The 23,821-nt window shown below is 42.3% G+C and overlaps 1 protein-coding gene across 1 annotated transcript in view; it reads right to left on the bottom strand.

The window, feature by feature from the left end:
* The window catches only part of ppl (periplakin), a 79,748-nt gene that overhangs the window by 16,800 nt on the left and 39,127 nt on the right, over positions 1-23,821 (bottom strand). Inside the window, exons 9-16 of the mRNA XM_059979214.1 lie at positions 20,360-20,455; positions 13,025-13,147; positions 11,071-11,217; positions 8,571-8,725; positions 6,483-6,580; positions 5,444-5,473; positions 2,334-2,491; positions 963-1,141 (exon numbers count right to left, since the gene is read on the bottom strand). Coding sequence (XP_059835197.1) covers positions 963-1,141; positions 2,334-2,491; positions 5,444-5,473; positions 6,483-6,580; positions 8,571-8,725; positions 11,071-11,217; positions 13,025-13,147; positions 20,360-20,455 — 986 coding nt within the window. The remainder of the gene's footprint in view (positions 1-962; positions 1,142-2,333; positions 2,492-5,443; positions 5,474-6,482; positions 6,581-8,570; positions 8,726-11,070; positions 11,218-13,024; positions 13,148-20,359; positions 20,456-23,821) is intronic.

The following is a 23,821-nucleotide window of genomic DNA, read 5'->3' as shown; positions in this document are numbered from 1 at the left end:
TCCATGTTTAGTGTGACTGGGTAACAAGTCTCCAACTCTAATCTTGTGTCCAGGGATCTTTCCCTTCCATAAGCAAGTGAAAGTCACCATTTGTTCACTTATTCCGAGATTGGTACGATAATGGGCATGTTATTGTGGAAGCTCGAAGCTTACTATCACAGAGTTGTAAGTAATATTTTTTGCAGCAAGAAAACTGGGCAAGGAGACCATGAGCAACTTGTGTCATGATATTCTAAAAAGGAGTAGTTGGAAAATGGGCTGGTTATTCACCACAAGCCAGAGTCTGTTTATCTAAATGAATAGGTTTACTACAATGAAAGAATCTATTTAACAACTGAACTGGAAGCACAATAATCAGAGATGGAACCAACACAAAAATAGTTCCATGTTCCAGCACTTGTATCCTGTACAAGCTTGTCATCCTCCAGCAACTGCCTCCATCTATTTCTTTCCCTATCTGGTGCAACCTGTCTTTTTTTTTTATCCTTATCTGCTTCTACCCCCACCCTGCTGCCTCTGACTCCCATCTCCATCTCTCTTCCTCCCCTGCCTGGCTTCTTCTGTCCATCACCCCTCAGTCCACCTACCACCACCCATTTCTCCCCACCACTCTTCTCTGTATTTACCAGATACTTTTTACCCCCATGTGGCATGGTAACATAGCAATTGGCGTAATGCTTTCTAGTGCCAGGTTTGACTTCCACAGCTGTCTGAAGGGAGCTTGTATGTTCTGCCTATGACCACGAGGGTTTCCTCTGGGTGCTCTAGTTTCCCCCCCAATTCCAAAGTCATACGGCTTAAAGTTAGTAAGTTCTGGGTATTCTCTGTTGGCACCAGAAGCACAGCAATGCTCGAGGGATGCCCAGCACAATCCATGACACAAACAATCTGACCTGTACCAGCCCTCCTACAGATACTGCTGGACCTGCTGACATTTTGAACTCTGAGCTGGCATTACTTACTTTTCTTCGGAGCTGTTGAGCAGGAGGCTGACTTGGTCAAACTTCTTGTTTGTGTCATCCAGCTTGGTGCGAAGCTGAGGTGCTCCAGCTGCTTGTGGGTTCTGCGAGAGGAAGTTCTGGCACTCTCTTTCTTTTGACATCTTTGCTATTTCAATTTCACCGATTGAACCATTGATGTTCTGGAGAAAAGTGCATTTTAAAAGAGTAAATTTAATATTGCTCATATTTCCAAAGTGTCTATCCACTTAAAGTAATTATATAAAAACAAGTCAACTTCCTCCATACATTTAATTGCCTTTACCAAGTGGATTTGGGTTAAAGGTGGCTCATTCCAGACCTTCAACGACAACCAAAGACAGAGCAATGAGCTTTGTCGCCACTTAACAGAAGGCATTATGAAGGAATATGCAAATTTAATACAACTTCCATGCTAACTTCTGATAGAGAAATAACCCCTCAGTCCTCAGACTTAACATCAATGTAACCTGAGCAAGTAAAAAACTCACTTTTAAAAAAAACACTACATTTTGGGATCTTAACATCAAGTGGACATCACAACAGTTCACATTTCTGACAAAAGGGCATGCAAGGCGAAGGTAAAATTTAATATTTGCATTATGTAAATGTATTTTCATAGGCCGAGTTCAGAATCTTGCCTAAGGGGGATACTGTCAGGAATGGAAGGTTATAGGAATGAAGGCCAGCATAGAGAGGCCACAGTCATATTGAACAGTAGGGCAGGCTTGAGAAGCCTTGGAGCCGATTCCTATGATAACTTGCTCATGTTCTTGTCCTCATTCTCCCCAGACCACTCTCTACTCTTCCATCTTTTAAAAATGCTACATTACAACACCAGGACATTAATATCAAGTGCAGCAAATGCTGTTGCAGGCCATCCATGAACTGCAAGAATTACCCACAATCTAGAAATTGGTTTGAAAATCTCCTCAAACATGCAGAACTATCCTAATCTGTCTCAGCTCACTTGCTGACACACTGGAAGATAGCGGTTGCAAGCTATACTTCAGGACTGAAATGCCGAGTCTGGGTAGATAATTCAGTGCTACAGTGCTGGAAGTGCTGTTCATTGAACATTAAGTGAAACCAAAGTCATGTCTGCCCTTTCAGGCAGATGCACAAGATCGTACCATGCTCTGGGTGCCCAGGCTGACAATTAACTCTCAATCAGTAGCAAAACAAGTAATCAGCTATCTCAGATCCACTTATGGATCCTTTGTACAAAGTAGCAGCTGGGCTTCCTGCAACACTGTACTTCAATGCTTTGTGATGCGAAGTGAAATGCTCAAAGTGAAGTGCTTTGAGGTATCTAAAGGTAACTTAAAGCTCTATAAACAGAGAGGCTGGAGATACCTTCAGATCCTGAATCCGGTCCTTGATGTCCTGGATAGGCTTCCCCTGCTCAAGAGGTGGCCGGGTACAGGATTGGATGGCCTTCTCCTGACTGATGACATTGTTCTGTATTTTATCCAAGTCAGTAAGCAGCTTCAGACATTGCTGGTCCTGGGTGTCTGACCACAGAGAAAGGAAGGTTACAGTGTGGAACTTACACGGTGTCTCCCACTTCCTTTCTGCTTCCCTGATAAAATGCAGCCTACTTCAAACCTTATAGACAAAAATCACATTTTAACATCCAGGGCAACACAATAGTATAGCCGTTAGAGCAAGACTTTACAGCGCCAGAGTAGGATCAGGGTTGAATTTCCGTTGTCTGTGAAAAAACTTTGTATATTCTCCCCATGGGCTTCCTCCTGTTAATCCACTTTCCAAAGACGTACCGGTTATGGATAGTAAGTTCTGGGCATTCTATGTTGGTATTGGAAGCATGGTGATGTGCCTCCAGCACATCTGTGGCGCTAACGACATTTTCACCCTATATTTTCATGTTTCAATGTACATATCTGTGACAACGCTAATCCCAAAATACTTAATTTTGATGCCAGTTAATTTCTTGCTAGTGCAATGGCAAAACAAGTTATAGTAATGGGGCATTTTTACTTTCCCATTGTTGATTGGGATTGACTGAGCACATGGGGTTTAAGGGGTGCAGAATTTGTTGAGTGCGCCCAAGAAGATTTTTCAAAACAAGAAGATGGCCCTACTAGGGACAGAGCATTACTCAGCCTTATAGTAGGAAATCAAAATGGACAAATGGTGGGGTTCTCAGAGGGAGAATACCACGCGAACAGTCACCTTAATTCTGTAAGTTTCAAGGTAGTTAACGGAAAGAGATAAGGCTGGTCCTCAAGTTAAAGTCTTTAAATGTGGGAAGGCTGGTTTCAAGAGCAGAAGACAGAACCTGGCAAAAGGGAAGATATACTTCTGGATAAAGAGACAGCTGGCAAATGGAAACCTTTTAAAAGAGAATTCTAGGCCAGCATGTTCGGTAGGAGTGAAAGGCAAAGACGGCAAATTAAAGACCCAACTGAAATAAAGTGTTTGTTCGGAGTACCTTGTGTTCAAGGAGTTCAGCACCAGATGGTGACAGTACAGAATAAAGAACTACTTAAAATCAAAGCAAGAAAATCCCCTGTAACTATGGAATGACTTTTCCTTCACAATCAGTATGTTCATTTTAATTTAAGTAATTACAGAACAACCTCTGAAGATTATTAATCCCTAATACCTCAGGTAGGCTCTGTTAGATGTGAATGTTCTTGTATCTGTTGGAAAATTTACTTCAAAGACCTACTTTGCTTAAATCCTAATGGAATTTAACAATAATCCACTTAAATGATAAAAGACAAAAAGAAAAAGTAGTATGGTTTGCACTTTAGCAGCAACAAAGTATCTTGATCATGTTGATGAGTGAATTAATTTGTTATTTTTAAGATTTGGCTCTCCTAGTTGGTGAATCATTTCTAACCACAAGCCCTACTTCAGCCACTAAAGCAGTATAGCAGTATACTCTGGTTCTAGCTGCAGAAACAGTCTAAAGGCTGACAGGAAGCCAAGCTTAACTGAATTGAGACAATTGCCAAAACATGAGAAATCTGTAGATGCACCTTCGCATCAGGCAAGATTTCCCAGTGGCCACATATTTTAATTCTACTTCCCATTCAGACATGTTGGTCCATAATCTCCTCTTGCCATGACAAGGCCACTCTAGTTGGAGGAAAAATAGCTCACATTTTGCCTGGATAGCTTCCAACCTGATGGCATGAATATTAATTTCTTTAATATCCAGTAATTTCTACCCCTCCCTTCCCTTTCTCTCATTTTCTCATTCCCCATTCTGGCTTCCCTCTTACCTGTTCCCTTCTCCTGTCCATCACTTCCCTCTGGTGCCCCTCCTCCTTTCCTTCCTCCCACATTCCACTCTCCTCCTATTAAATTCCTTCTTCATTAGCCCTTTACCTTGTCCACCTATCACCCCCCAGATTCTCAATTCATCTCCCATCCATTCTCCACCCATCCACCTACCCCGTCACATGGCTTCACCTATCAGCCACTTCCTTGGGCTCCTACCCCTTCCCCCACCTTCTTATTCTGGTTTCTGCCCCCCTCCTTTCCAGTCCTAATGAAAGGTCCCAGCCTGAAATATCTATATATTTTTTTTTAATTTCTCTCCACAGATGCTGCCTGAATTGCTAAGTTCCTCTAACATTTTGTGTGAGACAATTCCCATTTTCATCCATCAAATTCATCCAAAGTCAGCCATTTCAAGACACAAACCAGAAATTACTGTATACACAATATGGCTGTCAACGTAGAAATAAGGATCTATCTTCCTAAACTGAAATTTATATAACAGGTAAGCATTAGAATGTCACAAGTATTAAAATAACTCAAGCACAATGTCTTCCAATTATACTTTAGGTAATAAAGTCCACTCTCTTCAGTCCCCAATGAGAACACCAAACCTTGACACTGACACTCTCCAATTTGAACTCAACTCTGACTTCCAATCCCACCTCCTCATCTATAATCTTAGCTACCTTTTCGGTTGTCAGAGCCTGTCTTCTGCTCACCCTCTCATCTATACTTTTATTGCTTTCTGAATAGATTTACCCCTAGTTCTGGCCAGCTTTCCATCTATCGCCTTCCATGAGAGTAGTAGAGTAGGTTGCATGGTCAGCACAGAACTGTGGGCCGAAGGGCCTGTAATGTGCTGTAGATTTCTATGTGTGACCCCACTGAATGCATTCCAGCTATATCAACAGGAACGCCCAGCACTGTGCCTACCATTATGCACAGACTCCCATTCCACTTAAACCTCTCTTTTAAAACTAGCACCTTTGTTCTCAAGTTCCTTCCTGGTTTTGACCTGTCTTGTATCCAAAACATCTTCCAGCCCTACAACCATCAAAGATCTCTGCACTCCTCCATCTCTACTCACGTTCCTCTACTGTGCTACAATGTAGTTCCTGACACCCTCTTAGTGGGGACATAAAGCTAAAGAGAAAAACATGATTAACAGGACTATACTCAACCAGCTGGTGTAATAAGGAAAAGTTACTTACTTGACACAGGAACCACAGTGGTCTTTGGTGCTGTGAAAGAGCAAGGAAAAGATTATCAACCTCAGTTCAGATGCATAACAAGCCAATTACTTTTGTAGATGTCTTGTAACGCTCTCAGAGCATTTAGCCAAAGGCTGATAGTTGTCATTGTAACTAACGTTTCCAGCATATTGAAGAATCTAGTGCTGAAACCTCAATGTCAAGGATCACTTATGTACATCTGCAATGTATTTATTCAACTGAAATTAAGATAAAAAGAGTAGAGCATCCTGTATTTTTAGCTGGTTAGGTATCCCTAAGGCAGTCCGATGTTGCCTTCAACCTCGTTCTGACAACTCCTGCGATGTCACCAGTGCCAAGCTGTATCAGCCCTTTCCCTTCCCTTGGACAACATCGGTGTCATGGAGAGGGAAGACTTGTTGCATGGGCAACTGCTGGTCTTCCATACAACCTTGCCCAGGCCTGCGCCCTGGAAACCATTCCAGGTGCAGACCATGGTCTCACGAGACTAACAGATGCCACCGGCTGTTCCATTCCCCACTAAACTGAGACGAAACCCTTTGCCTTCTGCAATAAATCTTTACAAAACCAGAACATTTGCTCCGATAGAAAATGAGAATAAATGCCAGTGTTTATATCTAACTGATTTAAAATCTATTGCGGTGTGTGAACAACTGGATTTAAAAAGGATATTTTTTCCACATTTAGGCAGGAGAAAGCACATTACATACAGCATAGCTAACTTACAATGACTTCATGCCTATGTTAGTACAAAGAGACTAAGAGAAAAACAAATTGTTTAAATAGCCAACACAAAATGCTGGAGGAACTCAGCAGGCCAGGCAGCACCTATGGATACAGTCGATCCTTTGGGCCGAGACGCTTTGGCGGGACACTGCCTGGCCTGCTGAGTTCCTCCAGCATTTTATGTCTTGCTTGGATTTCCAGCATCTATAGATTCTCTCTTGTTTGCTTAAATAACCAGAACTCTTTGTAAGTTGCTTCTATTTATCCACAAATCACTATCATAAAAACAGACCTGGTGTATTGACATGTTTCAGCTCATTCAAACGTCTCTGGACAGCATTCTTGGCCATACTACTCTTCAGCTTGACTCCGTCGTACTGATTAGTGATGCTGGTTGGAGAAGAGGGAACAATGAGAAGTGTCTGATTCACAAAGTCACCGGGGAAGGGGATTTGCAAGTTTAAACCAATGAAAACACCATGAGAGAGAAGCTCGCCCCTGGTCGCTCACCCTAAACTGCTGGTGCTAGTGCTCGGGAAACCGAAGAATGGAGCTGAATAACACGGAGCCAATTTAAAACCGGTAACCAAAGATTAATGTCCATTCCCCAATTCCTATCCATAAACTTTGACCAGTATCTTGGGATTTCTCATCTCCAAGCCATCCTGAACTGAAGAGGAATTCATAAGAGAGATCATGTCTTCAAGAGGTGGTGCCTGAAAGCAGCAGCATCCACTATTAAGCACCCTCACCATCTGGGACGTGCCTTCTTCCCATTACCAGGTGGTACAGGAGGCTGAAGAGCCACAATCAATGATTCAGAACAGCTTCTTCCTATCTGCTCTGGATGGTCCCAGAACTCAACAATGCTTCCTCATTATTGCTTTTTCTTGCATTATTTATTTCTTTTGTAGCTTACAGTAATTTTATGCCTTTGCAACGTACTGCTGCTGCAAAACAACAAATTTCACATCATATAAGACAGCAATAATAAATCAGATTCTAGTGGGTCTGCACTCTCAAAGAAGGGAAACCATTTTGGGAACATTTTAATCTTAATTTTCAGTTGGCTGTCAGATAGAGCAAGTGTACACCACAGCAGTTACACAGGGCATTGCCAAAAGAAAGCAGCATCATTTATTGAAGACCCCCACCATCCAGACCATCCCCTCTACTCACTACTACCTTCAGGCAGGAATTACAGGAGACTTAGGTCTTACACAACCAGGTTCAGGGACAATTATTACCCTACAGCCATCATGCTCCTGAACCAGCGTGGATAACTTCACTCACCTCCACTCTAAACTGATTCTATGACCTATTATTTTTACTTGCACAATTCATCTTCTTTTGCACATTAGCTGTTCGTCTGACTTAGTTTGCGAATATATTTTTCACAAAGTTCTGTTTTTTTCCCTGATAAATATCTGTAAGAAAATGAATGTCCAGGTTGTATACAGTAGCATCTACATACTTTGATAATAAATTTACTTTGAACTTTGAAATGTCCAAGCTAATGACTCACTCTGGTTGCTACCTTGAGGCTAACTTCAGAATCAAATATTCGGCAATACCAGTTAATCATCGCCACAGAGGCATGGTGCTGTTCTGCCCTCCAGGGCAGCCTCACAGAAATATTGAGACAAAACAGGTAATTAACTCATTTGTTTTGCCATTGGCCTGATTATAACGGAAGTCCGTAACAAATGTTTTCTTTTAAAGAAGAGTATCTGGCAATTCAGAGCATCCGTGCCAATTGTGCCTCTCAGAGATGTTAATGGTCACACATTGTAAATGAGCCACTGGGTTGTAAAGCAGGAAATTTTGGAGTCATTTCCAAATAATTTTAATGTGAAAATGGCCAAAAATTGGTCCTCAAGTACGGATCAATCGCTTTTTAAATAAATAGCTGATTTTGTTTTGAAGCAAATGATACATTCACTAATCCATTCAATAAACATGACCTCATTCACCATCTTTTCTGCAGATCAATTTGACCACCTTTGCTGGGTAATACCGCGATCACGGAAATTCAAGTACACTGCCCCTAAATGCTATTAAGTTCCTCTTTCAAAACCTTCTGGATTTTTAAATATTATTCATGGAGCATATAAGAAGCATCTTCAATTGCTCTTGAAATCACAAGGCAGCTAAGAGTCTACCCGATTGTTGGCTGGAGTCATATTTACAGTAGATCAGAGAGGGCAAGAATGACAGATTTTAGAATAGCAGATGGGTCTTTACAACTAATGGTCTTATTTTTATTCTATACTTAATTACACAAATTTAAATTCGCCAGTTGCCATGGTTGGGTCTCAGTTTGAATCTCTGGGTCAGTGGCTTAACAATTATACTCAAGTAGGACGGTTTACAGACTTACTCATCTCCGACTGCTACTGCCTCAGGGTCAGTTGGGGGGATTATGAAGCAAACAGCAGGAGCCTTCTGCTTCTGACCAGCCGGATTAGACACCTCCCAGTGTGTCCCATTGATGTTCTTGAGCAGTGTATACCTCTCTCCACGTTGAATGTGTGTCTGCCGGAGGAAAGTGCAAGAAAGATTTGCTCACATCAGTTTAAAGTAGCAATGGAGATACATGGGACTACAGAAGCTGCGGTCTGGAGCAAAGACAATTGTTGGAAGAACTCAGCAGGTAGAGGGGTAATCAACATTTTGGGTGCTAACGCAGGGTCTCAAACCAAACTTTTCATTCTACTGATCAAACAATGTTTCTGAAGATTGTTGTCTCACAAAAAAAATGACCATAAAAGTCGATTTTGATTGAGAAGATATAAAAGAATACAGAGCTAAGACAAGTACTGATCAGGCGGGAGAGACTGAATAACCCAGTTATTTCAAGGTTCCTGAAACCCTCCCCTCAAGAGTAAAGTTGCATTCGATCCCTCCTGGTGACTGGAGCAGGTGGCATTTTTATCTTGCAGGGTCAGGTATCTGGGCCAAGCTCACCACACTTTACTGTATGGTCTTGGAGAATCAATACCTAGTTTTTTTGTTTCATTTACATCTTCTGGCAAACTCTCCAACTGCTTCTTCCCATCAAGTCCATTTCATGGTTTAAGTGGGGCAGATTTGACAGCAGTGAAAGATTAATTTCAGTAACAATCCCAAGACGTTTGCTCTTGTAATATTAGGAGGTAGGCACACCTGACAGTGATAGCAAAGTATTATTCCACATTCAGCATCATAGCCTAACAAACAAACAATCTGGTTTTCAAATTTCTGCCTGCTAGAGATTTTTGACACTCCCAGTTAGATAGTACTTTGTGATTATAGCTTTGGACAGTGGAATACACCCAGGGGAGCAGGTGGAAATAGTTCTGTCTGAACACATTTCCCTGGAGAGGATTACATAACTGAGTTATTGAGAACAGTCAGAGGTCATTTTCAAGAGGGAAACGTGAGAATACTGCAATAGAATCAGCAATTTTCAATCAATTGTTGTGAAACAGAGAAATGGCAAAAACCAATTCTGGGCTAAAACCCTTATTTATGAGGGCTTCTTGAATCTTGATCTCATTATCACTTCACATCAGTTCTTTAGTGTGGCAGAGAGCAAATTTGCCAATTTACAGACAGAATGGATTTCTATCAAGGAAAAGTACAATCTGATGCAATCACTTTTCTACTTTAATTCCAGACTAGCTTCAAACTAAATCTAAATGACCGATGCATTTAAATTTATAAAATGTTTAGCTGAGTGGATGAGAATTATTTCCCTTTTCAATGGGGGGGGGGTTAAAAACTCAAGGTGTTGATTCAAAGAAGTTAGAGTCACACAACACAGACACAGGCCCTCTGGTCCCTAATGTCCGTACTGCCCCTTGTACCTGTCTACACTAATTTATCTGCATATTTACTTTTTGAGATATAGTGCGGAATAGGCCCACCAACCAGTAATCACCCGATTTATTCCTAGACCAATTACAGAACAATTTGCAATGACCAATACCAGACTGTACATTTTTGTGGGAGAAAACCAGAGCACTTGGAGGAAACCATAGAGAACATACAAACTCCTTACAAGCAGCAGTGGGAATTGAACCCGGGTCGCCGGTACCGCAAAGCATTGTGTGCTAACCACTGTGCTACCATGCCGCCCCTTTATCTTCACTAAGCCCGTAGTTTTCCACATGTTGGTAGTTTTGGAGGAGGTTTGGGGGGGGAAGGAGTTATAGAACTGTGTTCATTTTTAACCGTGACGGGGCAGGGGATCTAGAACTTACTACGTGAAAGATTATGGGAAGCAGCAACTCAGACCACACTTATTGAGACCTACCATTCACCTGACTTACTGCAACTACAAACAATCTCCCAAGAGCCGGAAAATGGGATTAGGCTGTGGAGTGGGGAGAGAGTGGGTATCTTGTTTGGCTGGTGTGGATAAAATAGACAAATTAACTGCACCTTTGTAATTTCATGAAAAGTATATATTTAATTAGCTAATTGTCATTTTGATGCTAATTTCACTTTAAAATGAAAGTACACCATTGGAAAAAAGATGCATTACATCATGTTGTCTATGCAAGTCAAATTGATTTCCCTCGCATTTAAGAAAAACGCAGTACGAGTCATAATTAGTAGACGTGTAGCTCAGGGTATACTGAATAGTCTGTTGTTCAAATTATAACATTGTGTAGTTTAATCTGGATTTTGCACCCTAAATAACTGATTTATTTCTCCAAAAAGGTTCTCCAAACCTAGCTGAAAAATTAATGTTCTCAGTAGGATGGAAACATAATTTGTGCTGGAATGTAATTTCTAAACTATAAAGGAAAGCTCCTTCAGCAATCAATTGGCATTGTGAGATTTTAACTTCTACTAAGTCAGAGAGGACGTAAATCGAGTCGAAGTATCCCTACCTCTTCTGCATCAAAGTCACAGAGAGCCTCCACTGGGACAGGCTTGGAAGGGCTGGCACGGCGATACTGGAGAGGTAGCACCTGGTAGCTGCGATTCTTCAGGGATTTCACTGCATCATCGTACTTCTCCAACGCTCGGTCCTGATCCTGAGCAGGCAAAGCACAAAGCAATGTTAAATGTAGTGTGACATCGCAGAGGACGGAAAGAAGGCTCTCCGGCCTACCGAGTCCACTTATACTAATCCCACGTCCTTGTCAACTCTCCCCGATTCCACCCGCCACCCACACTTTAGAGACAATTTACAGTAGCAGCTAACCCAGCAACCCACGACCTATGGGATATACCAGTGTATTCAGAGGTAGCTCGTGAGAAAGAAGGTGGAAATACCCCACAGCTGGTCAGGATTGAACCTGGGTCTCTGGCTGCAGCTCTACTTGTGAGGCCACTATGTTTCCCCATCCTGCAGATTTTAACTAGAACATTGATTAGACAAGACCACACAAATAAAACACTGGGTCTTGCTGGAGCCCTCGTGTTCACCTGGATTAGATGTAAAAGGCCCATCCAACAAGCTGTTGGCACCCTGGAGGGGAACTGCTGGACCTAAAGGCCCCAAATGAGGGATTACAAAATGTCCCTAGCAGTCTTTGGTAGAGGGCAAAGAAAAGTTTGGAATTCTGTGCCATATCAGAGCCCAGAAATAATTCTTAAGAGCGTTTAAATGCTTTTGAATTAATACACATTCAATTAATTAATTCATTCATCCCTGAAGAAGATGTCAGTATTTGTCATTGAAATGTCGGCTATGATTGACACCTGTACCTGGTTGGAAGTCAGAGAATTTATTCATAATACATTATTTAAAAAAACTGCAATTCTATACATTGAAAAATGAATTAAAAATTAAAGAACTTAGAATTGGAAACATTAAAGTGAAAATCAAGAACTTCCTTCCTGCTTGAATTATCAAGGCTTAAAAGACTTGATAAATATTAGGATGCAGGATCTTATGGGGGGTATAAATAAGGTAAATGCAAGCAGGCTTTTTCCACTGAGGTTGGGTGGGATTACAACCAGAGGTCATGGGTTAAGAGTGAAAGGTGAGAAGTTTAAGGGGAACGTGAGGGGAAACGTCTTCACTCAGAGCTGTGAGTGTGTGGAATGAGCTGCCAGCACAGTGGTCCATGCGAGCTCGATGTTAGGAGAAGTTTGGATAGGTACATGGATAGTAAGGATAAGAAGGGCTCTGGTTCCAGTGCAGGTTGATGGGAGGGGTGCCATGTAAAAAATCAGCCGTTGTTTTACTGAAAGGCAGAGGAGGAGGGGCTGAATGGCCTTGACCTGCCTCTACATCTTATGTTTGTATGTAAAAGGAAACAGAAAGCCAGGCTCTACTCCTTTTAGTGAAATGAGGACCATGTCTACACTTCCAGATGTTGCTCTGAATCAGTTTCCAGAAGTCGCTCTGCATTCCCTCAGAAGGTAGGGCTGACAGAATGCTGTCCCTGTCAGAAACTCCACACACAACACATTACGTTCAGCTGTGTTCCTGGCATTTCTCAAAGAGAAAATAGTGTTTAACATATCTCTTTTGATATTAGCTGAGTTTGCATCTCTCAAAGTGTGAATGATTAAAAAGTAGCACACACAAAATGCTGGGAGGAGCTCAGCAGGTCAGGCAGCAACCGTGGAAAGGAATAAAAAGTGAATGTTTCAGGCTGAGGCCCTTCATCAGGACTGGAAAGAAAGGGGGAAAAAGCCACAAGTTAGAAGATGAAACCAGGTGAGGGAGAAGGTAGGTGGGGAGGGAAGCGAGAAGCTGGGAGCCGATAGGTGGAAAACGTAAAGGGTGGAAGGAGAAGGCATCTGATAGGAGAGTGGGAAGGACCATGAGAGAAAGACAAGGAGGAGGGATTCAAAATCTGCTTCTGCATCACCAACACTTCTACTTACTTGGAGGTCTTGGAGCAAAGTTTGAAGCTGGAATTCATCTTTGAAATCTGGATTGTACTTCAAGTCCAGGTCATTGTCGATTTTTTTCAGAAGCTCCTGCATATCCTTCGAGTCTTTGTAAAACTAAAGTATTTAAAAAAGAACATTAAAAGTGATTGCACATTTGTACAGACAGTGGGCTGCTTTGTTGGCTTAACATTTAGAAAGATTGAAATCAATTCTGAATATATTCCAGGTAAAAGAAGAAGAAAAGGCAGGTTCTTAATCTGCAGGCAAAGAAAAGAGCTTATTGTTCATAGGTCATCCTAAAATCATCTTCATCACATACTAACTGAACATAACAGAGCTGTAATATACAGTAACCAACCTACCTCTGGAACAGGATGCTAAGCCAATGCATAGAAAATACAGAAAGAGGCAATGGGAAGGCAATGAGTGATCACAGACTTCTGACTCTCAAAGGCAAGCAGCCATTTCAGTCTCTGGTTGCGTAATTAATAATCTTGCGCTTACTTTAGACACAAAAAATGAGGTGAAGGCCTTAAGAAGAAAGTTCTGAAAGTAGAAAGTTGTGCTACATTTTAAGGAGAGTCTAGAAATTATTTTAACTGTCAACATTTCAGATTTTTTCAATGGCAGCATGAATATGAAGGCTGCAATTCACAGAGAAGTAGAAGCTTGAAGCAGGCTGGAAGGGAGAAAATTATCAAACTGGAATAGCAAAGAAAGAAAGAACACACACACACAGTGCTGGAGGATCGCAGCAGGCCAGGCTGCATCTGTGAAAAAGAGTACAGTCGACTTTTCGTGCCTGGTCTGCTGCATTCCTCCAGGTAGGTGTGTGTGTGTCTGTGTGTGTGTGTGTGTGTGTGTGTGTGCTTCCAGCGTCTGCTGGATTTCTCTCGTTTTTGAGTGGATAGCAAAGAAGGAATTGGATGGGAAGGTGTGAAGAAATGACAGAATATACCACTGGATCAGAGGAGAGGAGGAGTTGATCCTTCAAGGACTTTGGCGGGAGGATTGCGTGAAGGTGACGCGTGATGAACAGCAAGCAATGTGCAAAAGACAACAAACTGTTCAAATACAAAATGAGGAAGAAACCACAATAATAATTATCAATAAATATCAAGAAAATGTGATAAAGACTCCTTGAAAGTGAGTCCATAGACTGTGGGAACACTTCAGTGATGAGGCGAGTGACATTATCCCCTCTGGTTCAAGAGCCTGATAATTGTGGGGTAATAACTGTTCCTGATCCTCGTGATATGGGTCCTGAGGCTCCTGTCCTTTTTGCTGATGGCAGCAGTGAGAAGAGAGCATGACCTGGATGATGGAGGCCTCCGATGATGGATGCTGCTTTCCTGCACCAGTGCTCCATGTAGATGTACTCAATGGTGGGGAATGCTTTCCCCATGGTGGACTAGGCTGTATCCACTACTTTTTATAGGCTTTCTCACTCAAGGGCATTGACTTTTCCATGCCAGGTTGTCAAAAATTGAGATGAGATGCCAAATCTTCACAAACTAAGGAAGTACTACTGTTCTTTCTTTGTAATGGATTGCTTTGTTTAAAATGTCTCTTTAATATGTGATAAATGGGAGAAAACAACAACTGTGTATTATAGACATGTTTTAGATGAACCTTATTTGCTCCCCCCTTCACCACCCCTTTCTGGACTTGCTGGCACTCTACTTCTCTGCTCTGATCCCATTAACGTTGGTACTCTTCCTCCCAGTTCAGTCCACACTGGTACAGGGGTTAATCGGGCAGGTGGAAGAATCTGAGTTTATGGATTTGTAAAAAGCATATTAGTCTGCTTGTGTTTTCTTTTCATGCAAGAGTCTATACAACCCGACAGATGCAAGGAAGTTATATACCAATGTGATTTACACACCCGTGCCTTTATCAAATTAAAATAGACTTCGGCAGAATTCAGTATTTGCTTTGGAAGACATGAATTTATGACATCTGTTTTCATGTTTCTACACATTTTGCTGAACATTTCTCAGAATAACATGTTTGCTATTAATGGAATAAATAGCATTTGTATGTTCAACTGATTTTGGTTTTGATGATTGATTTAATTATGAGACACGTCCATTTGGCTCACTTGCTGGCTCTCAGCAGAGAAATCGCACTAATCTCAGTTCCCCATAGCCCTGATCCTTACTCTCTTTCACATGGCCGTCAGTTCATATTGATTCATTTACCACTCGCTAAAACCACGGATAATTTACAGAAGCCATTTAACCTACCAGCACATCTTCAGCTTGTCGGGAAAAAGCTACTCTGCATTTTAAACTCAAGAAAGGTGTTTTCCAAAAAATGAGAACTTCCCTTTTGTGTGGGGTGTGGTAAACAGGTGACCTATGTACACCGAATGACTGGCACAATGTATTTCATGACAGGGTTTGACAGCTCATTGTTTCCTCAAGTGCTGGGGTCAAGGTGCAGTGATGCGCAACCTTCTCCACACTGCACAGTTTGCCAGTGAGTAACACTTGGTGTGTTTAATTTGCTGGAGTGCCGTCAACTTCCAAAGTATAATGCTGTGTTTAATGGATGTATTGCTAAAGCTTTATCAGCTTTTGGAGCATTGTGAGCAGATTTGGGCCTCTTATCTAAGAAAAGATGTGTTGGCTTTGGAGAGGGTCCAAGGAGGTTCATGAGAATGGTCTTAGAAATGAAAGGATTAACATATGAGGAGTGTTTGATGCTTTGGGCTTGTAGTCACTGGAGTTTAGAAGAATGAGGGTGGGGGAAATCTCATTGAAACCATCAAATATTGAAAGGCCTAGTTAGAATGGATGTGGAAACTATGTTTCTTATCATGGGGGGAGTCAAGGTTCAGAGGGCACAGCCTTAGGAAAAAAAGATGTCCCTTAAGAATAGAGATGAGGAGGAATTTATTTTTAGCTAGAGGGTAGTGAACCTGTACAAAATTGATTGCCACAGATGACAGTGGAGGCCAAGTCATTGGGCATATTTAAAGTGGAGGTTGATTAGGGTCTCGATTAGTAAGGACATCTAAAAGTTAGAGGGAGAAGGCAGGAGAACGTGGTTGAAGGGGATAATGAATCAGCCATGATGGAAAAGCAGAGCAGATTGATGGGGCTAATAGCCCAATGCTTCTCCTACGTCTTGTCATATAGTCAGACTCTAACTCACCGCTCCATCAGTCAGCTGAAAATGGGTGGCACAGTGGTGCATCTAGTAGAACTGCTGCCTCATTGGTGTAGTGATGTGGGTTCAATCCTAACCTCTAGTGCCGTCTGTTCAAACTTGTACATTTTCCCTGTGGTGATGAGGGATTCCCCAGGTGCTCCAGTTTCCTTCCACATCCTAAAGAACCGATATTTGGAGATACTACATAGTAACAGGTCCTTAGGGCCCAGTGAGCCTGCAAACAATGAACCTACTAACTCTTACATTTTCAGAATATGGGAAGAAACAGAGCACTCAAAGGAAGCCTAAGTGGTCATGGGGAGAACCTACAAACTCCTTACAGAGGCAGAATTGAACCCATGTTGCTGGCAGTATAATAGATTCACTCATACCACTACACGACAGTGCTTCCAGAGATGTGTAGGTGGCTTCAACGAGGAAGGACAATACTCCTGTGGGAGAGCCTGTTTGTTCGAGATAGATTTCAAGTGACATTTGGATGGTGGTGTGTGCTACAGACAGGTTCAAGACGTGCTCCAACTTATGTGCACATTTGACTGCCCTTTGTGTTTTTTTTAAAAATAACTCATTGGTTAAGTTAACACATATAAGTATACTTTCTTTATAATTGTATGTAGCGTACGAGCTATTATTTCCTGCCTAAGGGCGATTGCGGGGGAGGGGGGCAGTAAATCATACGGCATTCACGCAAACCGGGGTTCGGGTGGGCGAGACATCCTCACCTCATGGGTTTGACACGACCAAAGTCGTACACACCCTAGATGGAGAAAGGGAGGTGTTCCTCGCTGTCGAGTTCAGTGGCTGTTAGCGAGGGGCCAACGAGCCACATTCTCAGAGACACAGGGTTTCAGGTGTAAATAAGTTCTCGATGGTTGGCATAGTCACGGTGGGCTGAGCAACTTGCTGCTATGTTGAACAACTCTATCTCACTGATGGCGATGTGCATGCCTCTCCACATCACCGTCATCTCTTTGGCTATTTTGTCAGCCATGTTCCTTAAAAGTCCCCGAGAAACCCACCAGTGGTCTCTGGGATGTGGGCAGAAAGCGGGACGCCATGATTACAGGGAAAACTTGCAATCAGCACCTATCCCCACCCCCACCCCCACCCTAACAGGAAGCATGCGATGTCAAGTAGAGTCCAGGTCCCCAGGGAGTGACCGCTCTGTGGCCACATCGTAGGCCTCAATGTCAAGTGCAGGCATCCTTCTTCAGGCACAGCCTCAGGTGGGCACAGCCCTCCCCACCATTGGATGCATTTACAGGGATGAATGCCACAACAAGGTAGCATCCATTATCAAAGAATGCACCCCCCCCCCCCACCCCACCATCCAGTCCAGGCCGTCTTCTTGCTACGACCATCTGGGGCAGGAGGTACCTTAGGTCCAACAACAGCAAGTTCAAGAACAGTTAGTACCCTACAACCATTTGACTCATCAACCACTTACAAATAACTTTTTACAACTCATTATTCTCAGTATTATTATTTTATTTGCACACTTTGTCTTTATTTGTGTACATTAGCTGTTTATCAGACTTAACTTGCTTATGTATAGTTTATTTTTTGTAAATTCTATTGCGTTTTTTCCTGGAAAAAGATAAATCTCAAGGCAGTATATTGTAACATGTAATTCAACAATAAATTTATTTCTTAAAATTTTTTGAGGTGCTGTTCATCTGTGTTAACATTGACGCACAAGCTGGGTCCTTTATCTTAGCAGATTCCAATATACTTTGCTCTACATGTTTTGTTCCAATTGTGTTCTTTCTTGTGAAACTTGTGTATATTTTATAGTTCACTTATGTTTTTTCTTATAAATATGGTGTATCTAACGCTATGTACCTGTGACAAGGCTGCAAGTATTTTTAAATTGCATTTATCCTTACATTTACTTGGGCTTGTGACAATAAACTCAGTTTTAACATATTTGAGGCCAAAAAAACCCATACAATCAAATTGTTTTTTTAAATCAACAAAAAATATTGTTTCAGCAGGTTGCACTTCAACAGGGAGATTCAGAAATCAGCCGTGGTTTTAACAGCCTGAGTGACATTCCCCAGATTGGTGGACAGCCTCTATAACAAGCAATAACTGTGATTTATTTGTAAGTTTAACAAGAGGCTTATGACTACATCCCTGTTTGCTGACCAAGGCTTTCAACATTCTGATTACAAGTAAGTGACTTAGCAAGATTAGACCCAGCCTTATATGAAGTGAAAAATAAAACTAGGCCCCTCAAGCCTAAGCAGTCATTTAATTAGATCATTTCTTCAATATTCATCCTTAATTCCATAACTACACACAGCAAATCCTATCTGTCCGATTTTTAGGCTGAGGAAGCACTGTCATTTTTCATGGAATTAAATCACAGACGTATTTGCTAAAAGTAAGGCTCACTGCAGAGTAAAACTACCGTGCATGATTACTGCCTGTGGTCAGAGGTGAATTCTGCTTTTCCTCCAAGAGTGTCTTGTTGCAAGTTCACCAGCAAACTTTGGTACAAATAAAAGTAACCAGCAAGCTGGCAACCATCGAAAGCTGAAAGCTTTAAACACAGTTTCTTGTGGTTCTCATGGCTATCCAAACAGGAAGCTTGATGGCTAGGTGGGAAAGATTTCTATTTCTGAAGAAAGCAACTATCGTGAGACAATTTGTAACAATGATGCTTACATATCGCACGACAACTATGAAGAAATGTCTCTTGTCCAGAAGGCATGTTTTTGATTAAGGAGACCACTTACGTATCGATATTTTCTTGACCAGCTGTTTGAAATTAAATTTCATTGCAGGAGAGTGCTTGTTCTATTGTTTTATTTAGAGATACACTGCAGAACAGGCTCTTCTGGCACAATGAGCTCCAGCACTCAGCAGTGTCACCTTTTAAATCCTACCTAATCACAGGACAATTTACAATAACCAACTAACTGGTACATCTTTAGACTGTGGGAGGAAACTGGTACAACCAGAGAAAATCAACACACTCAAAGGAATGTACAAACGTCTTACAGAGGATGCTAGAACTGAACTCTGAACTCCAGTGCCTTGAGCTGTAATAGTGTTGTGCTACCGTGGCAACCATTGGTTTCAACAAGCGAAGGTCAGACCCTAAGCACATTGGTATTCTTTATTCGTTTATCTAATCCCCTGCCAAATACTCTGATTAAATCAATTTCTAGTAAGGTATTCTTGATACACGAGGAATGAATTAAATCAAGGATATGTTATTTTTAAATAAATTGCTAGTAACTGTAAATGAAGTATGTAGGTTGTTGTAAAACAACGGGAAAACAATGATGTAATTGGTGCAAACTTTGGAGCAACCACCAATTTTAGCAGAAGTACCAGCTGTTTTAAGCTGGTTGGTTGCAGAAAGTGCACTTCTTTTATATGTTGTGTTCTGGGAACACTTTAATATTTTTGCCATGGAACAAACCTTGACCTAGAAATCCTTCAATACCAGGTTCAGTGGCAGGAGGTCACTGCATGCTACTGCAAAATTAACTTTACAATTGGGAGAAGTGGGGTATAAATTTTGAGCTGGTGTGGCATTGGAGGTTGGGGTCATGATTATGTGGGAGATTTCCAGTCTCAGTAGAGAGTGCAAACTACGTAACATCTACACAAATCCCTTCTCCCATGTTCAGACAAAATGAGTTGACTCCTGCTCCAGTAGGGTCCTCTGTGTTTCCCCAAAGGCAGCCACATGCATACCTTCTATATGAGGGTCCCTGCTGTGTGAGCATTCCCCTTCCCCTCTGGCTTCACGGGTAAATAAACTTCACTGAAGTGCACAAAGACATTGATGTTACCACACTTGGCCAAACACTTCCACATATTAAGAGTCTCAAACACTCAGCACCCCAAAGAAAAGTTGCATACTCCAAGTCAAATAAAACTCTGCTGCATTTTGTGCTTCGAGTTTAGGCTGTGCAATTAAACCTCTAGGTCCCTATTAGCATTGTGGATGTCAGCTGATAGCATGACAGGAGCATGCAGTGTGCAAAGCCCCAGTCACATGACTGGGACCAATAAACATATAAACGTATGACAGGAAGCATTTCAATTCCCTTACGCATCAAACCAGGAAAAAGACAAACAGAGTTGGGTCCGCACTATGATGGGCAGGCCGATTCCATGGTTCGCTCTTACCTTGTGGTAGTCGTCCATGTTTTTGAGATGGTTCTCCTCACAGATCAGCAGGTTGAGGTACTCCTTCCAGTCTGCGTGCACAGCTTCCATGTGGGCCTGAGGGAGAGCCATGATCAGCATCAGAATTATTGTCGAAGCAAATCTAAAAGATCTATTTTTTTTTAATCCTGAAATCTCTACGATTGACGAGCTGTGGGGATGCTGTGCTGACACTAGAGTGTACTGACACTTGCAGGCTGCCCAGCATAATCCTCGCTGATTTGATTTGACACAAATTTCATCGCATGTTTGATGTAGATGCACCAATTAAAGCTAATCTTGGTATTATTTACAGCAGAAGTAACATTGCTCCGGTTTTTAAAAAGGTGAAGCTTCACTGCAGCACAAAATATTGGTCTTTCAATTGTAAAAAACTGTGTAGTTGTTACTACCATCAGGGAAGAGGCTGAAGGCTCACACTCAATGATTCAGGAATATCTTCCTAACCGGCATCAGATTTCTGAATGGTCCATGAACCCATGAATGTTCCTCATTATATTAAGCAACGCACAAGGACACATTAATTTTATCTTTGCACTTTAAGATCAAGGATCTGATGCTGAGGCTTTATAAGGCACTGGTGAGACCTCACGTTGAGTACTGTGAACAGTTTTGGGCCCCTCATCTTAGAAAAGATGTACTGGCATGGAGAGGAGGTTCACAAGGATGATTCCAGGAATGAAAGGGTTATCATATGAAGAACGTTTGATGGCTCTGGGTCTGTACTTGCTGGAATTCAGAGGGATCTCATTGAAACCTTTCGAATGTTGAAAGGTTTAGACAGAGTAGGTGTGGAAGGGATGCTTCCATTGGTGCGAGAGTCTAGGTCAAGAAGGCACAGCCTCAGGATAGAGGGGCGCCCTTTCAAAACAGATGGGGAGAAATTTCTTTAGCCAAAGGGTGCTGAATTTGTGGAATTTGTTGCTGCATGCAGCTGTGGAGACCAGATCGTTGGGTGTATTTAAGGCAGAGATTGGTAGGCTCTTGATTGGACATGGCATCAAAGGTTACGGGGAGAAGGCTGGGGGCTGGATTTGAGGAGGAGAGAAAAAAATAGGATCAGCCATGATTGAATAGCAGAGCAGACTCATAGTATATAGGATAGTGATAATAAACTTGGTTCTGTCATATTAGAGATATGAGAGCAAAAGGATCAAAGCTCTTCATATGAGCACAAAGAATTCATGTCATTTGGACTGGTATTTCAGGTAACCAGTCTTCTAATTCTCAGGTGGACCCTTAGGATGGAGAATGGTTCAATTTTTCTCTGTTCTGGGGGACCTGAAGGGGCTGATGAGGTTGATGTGGGACATGCAGACTCTGAGCTTTAGGTGGTGGGCAGGTGCACAGCACTGGGTTCCTTCTGCTGGGCTTCTGAATGCTCCCAATGAAAAGACTAGAAGCTCAGTGCTTTCTGGAATGTTCCTGCTCCACCCTTTTGTGATGGGCAGCGGTTCTCTCACGTTGGCGAGGAACTCGTGTTCTTCCAAAACAAACCTGAAGAACACTCATTAAGCCTATCTTCTCTCCTGGTGATCTGCTGCTGTGACAGAGCTCGGCGAGGGGGGCGTTTTGGGGATCTGGTGTCGTCAGAATCAGGATCAGGTTTATTATCACTGACCTTCAGCATGTCATGAAATTTGTCGCTTTGCATAAAAAATACTATGTTATAATCCCTCTGCACCTTTTCCCAAATATGAGCAGTGGCCCCCCCACACCAGATGGTGATACAACCAGCTGGAATGTTCTCAACTGTACATCTGTAGAAATTTGCATGTCTTTGGTGACATATCAAATCTCCTCAAGCTCCTGGAGTGCCTTCTTTGTAATCGCATCAATATGTGAGGCCCAGAATAGATCTTCAGAGATGTTGACACCCTGGAGCTTGAAACTTATGGATGACATGATCTGTTGAGTGTTACTTTGGCCTCTGTGCTGGGGGTGTTGGCCTAGGAACAGACAGTGGATCTGAGGACAGTGTGGAAATAGTTCTGCTTGTGTTCTTCCAATGTTTTGAAGTGCCTACTAGAGCCAGGCCAAATCTCAGAAGCACAAAAAAAAGGGCAATGATCAACAGCTGCTTGGTTGACCATAACTCCATTTATTAAGTGTGGTAAATACTTCTTTAGACAGCTGTGGCTCACTCATTGTTACTTCTACTTGTGTGATTCCCAAGATATGGAAAACATGAGGCTTTATAGGGCCACTTTGTGAGCAGTTTTTGGCCCTTTATCTAAGAAGGGATGTGTTGGCATTGGAGATGGTCTACAGAAAGTTCCCAAAACTGATCCCGGGAATTGAAGTGTTAACATGTGAGCAGCTCTGGGCCTGTATTCACTGGAGTTTTGAAGAATGAGGAGAGGTTTCATTGAAACCTTTCAGCAAAGACCTAGATAGAGTAGACATGGAAAAGGTGTTTCTAATAGTGGGAGAAACTAGGGCCAGAGGGCACAGCCTCAGAGTATAAGGATGTCCCTTCAGAACAGAGATGAGGAGGAATTCCTTTAGCTGGAGGGTGGTGAATCTGTTGAATTTGCTGCCACAGTCATTTGTGGCAGCCAAATCATTGGGTATATATAAAGCACAGGTTAATAGGTTCTTCATTATTAAGGGTGTCAAACTTTATGGGGAGAAGATATGGGGATGGGGTTAAGAGGGATAATAAATCAGCCATGATCAAATGCTGGAGCAGATTTGATAGGCCCGAAGGCCTGATTCTGCTCCTGTGTCTTGTGGTCTTAGTTTCTGTGGTCTCACTGTGGATTTTTATTGTTGGAGAGCAGTGTTGTATAACAAAGTGTTACACTTTATGAACCAGTATTGGTTCGTAAATGATTTTTATTTATTTAGAGATGCAGCGCAAGACGGCCCCTTCCAGCCCAGTGAGCCACGCCACTCAGCATCCCACCACCAACTTAACTCTGGCCCAATCACAGGATAGTGTGGCGCATGGCCAACTGATCATGGCGTTGGACTAGCGATCTGAAGGTCGCTAGCTTGAGACCCAGCTGAGGCAGCGTGTTGTGTCCTTGAGTAATGCAGTTAACCACACATTGCTCCAGTCCACCCAGCTGAAAATGGGTACCGGCAAAATGCTGGGGGTTAACCTCGCAATAGACTGGCGTCCTATCCGGGGTGGGGGGGGGGGGGTGGGGGAAGTCTCGTACTCTCAGTCGCTTCACGCCACGGAAACCGGCATAAGCACCGGCCTGATGAGCCTATAAGGCTCGGGACAGACTTTAACTTTTTAACTAATGACAGGATAATTTACAATAACCAATTATCCAACTAATCAGCATGTCTTGAACCATGGGAGGAAACCGGAACACCTGGAGGAAACCCTCGCACACACGGGATACAAACGTACAAACTTTCTTAGGGATGACCTCGGAACTGAACGCCAAACTCCACGGCGCAAGCTGT

The sequence above is a fragment of the Hypanus sabinus genome, chromosome 9 (assembly GCF_030144855.1).
Source record: "Hypanus sabinus isolate sHypSab1 chromosome 9, sHypSab1.hap1, whole genome shotgun sequence".
In the NCBI taxonomy this organism is placed as follows: domain Eukaryota; kingdom Metazoa; phylum Chordata; class Chondrichthyes; order Myliobatiformes; family Dasyatidae; genus Hypanus; species Hypanus sabinus.
This window is presented reverse-complemented; position numbering and strand designations above follow the sequence as displayed.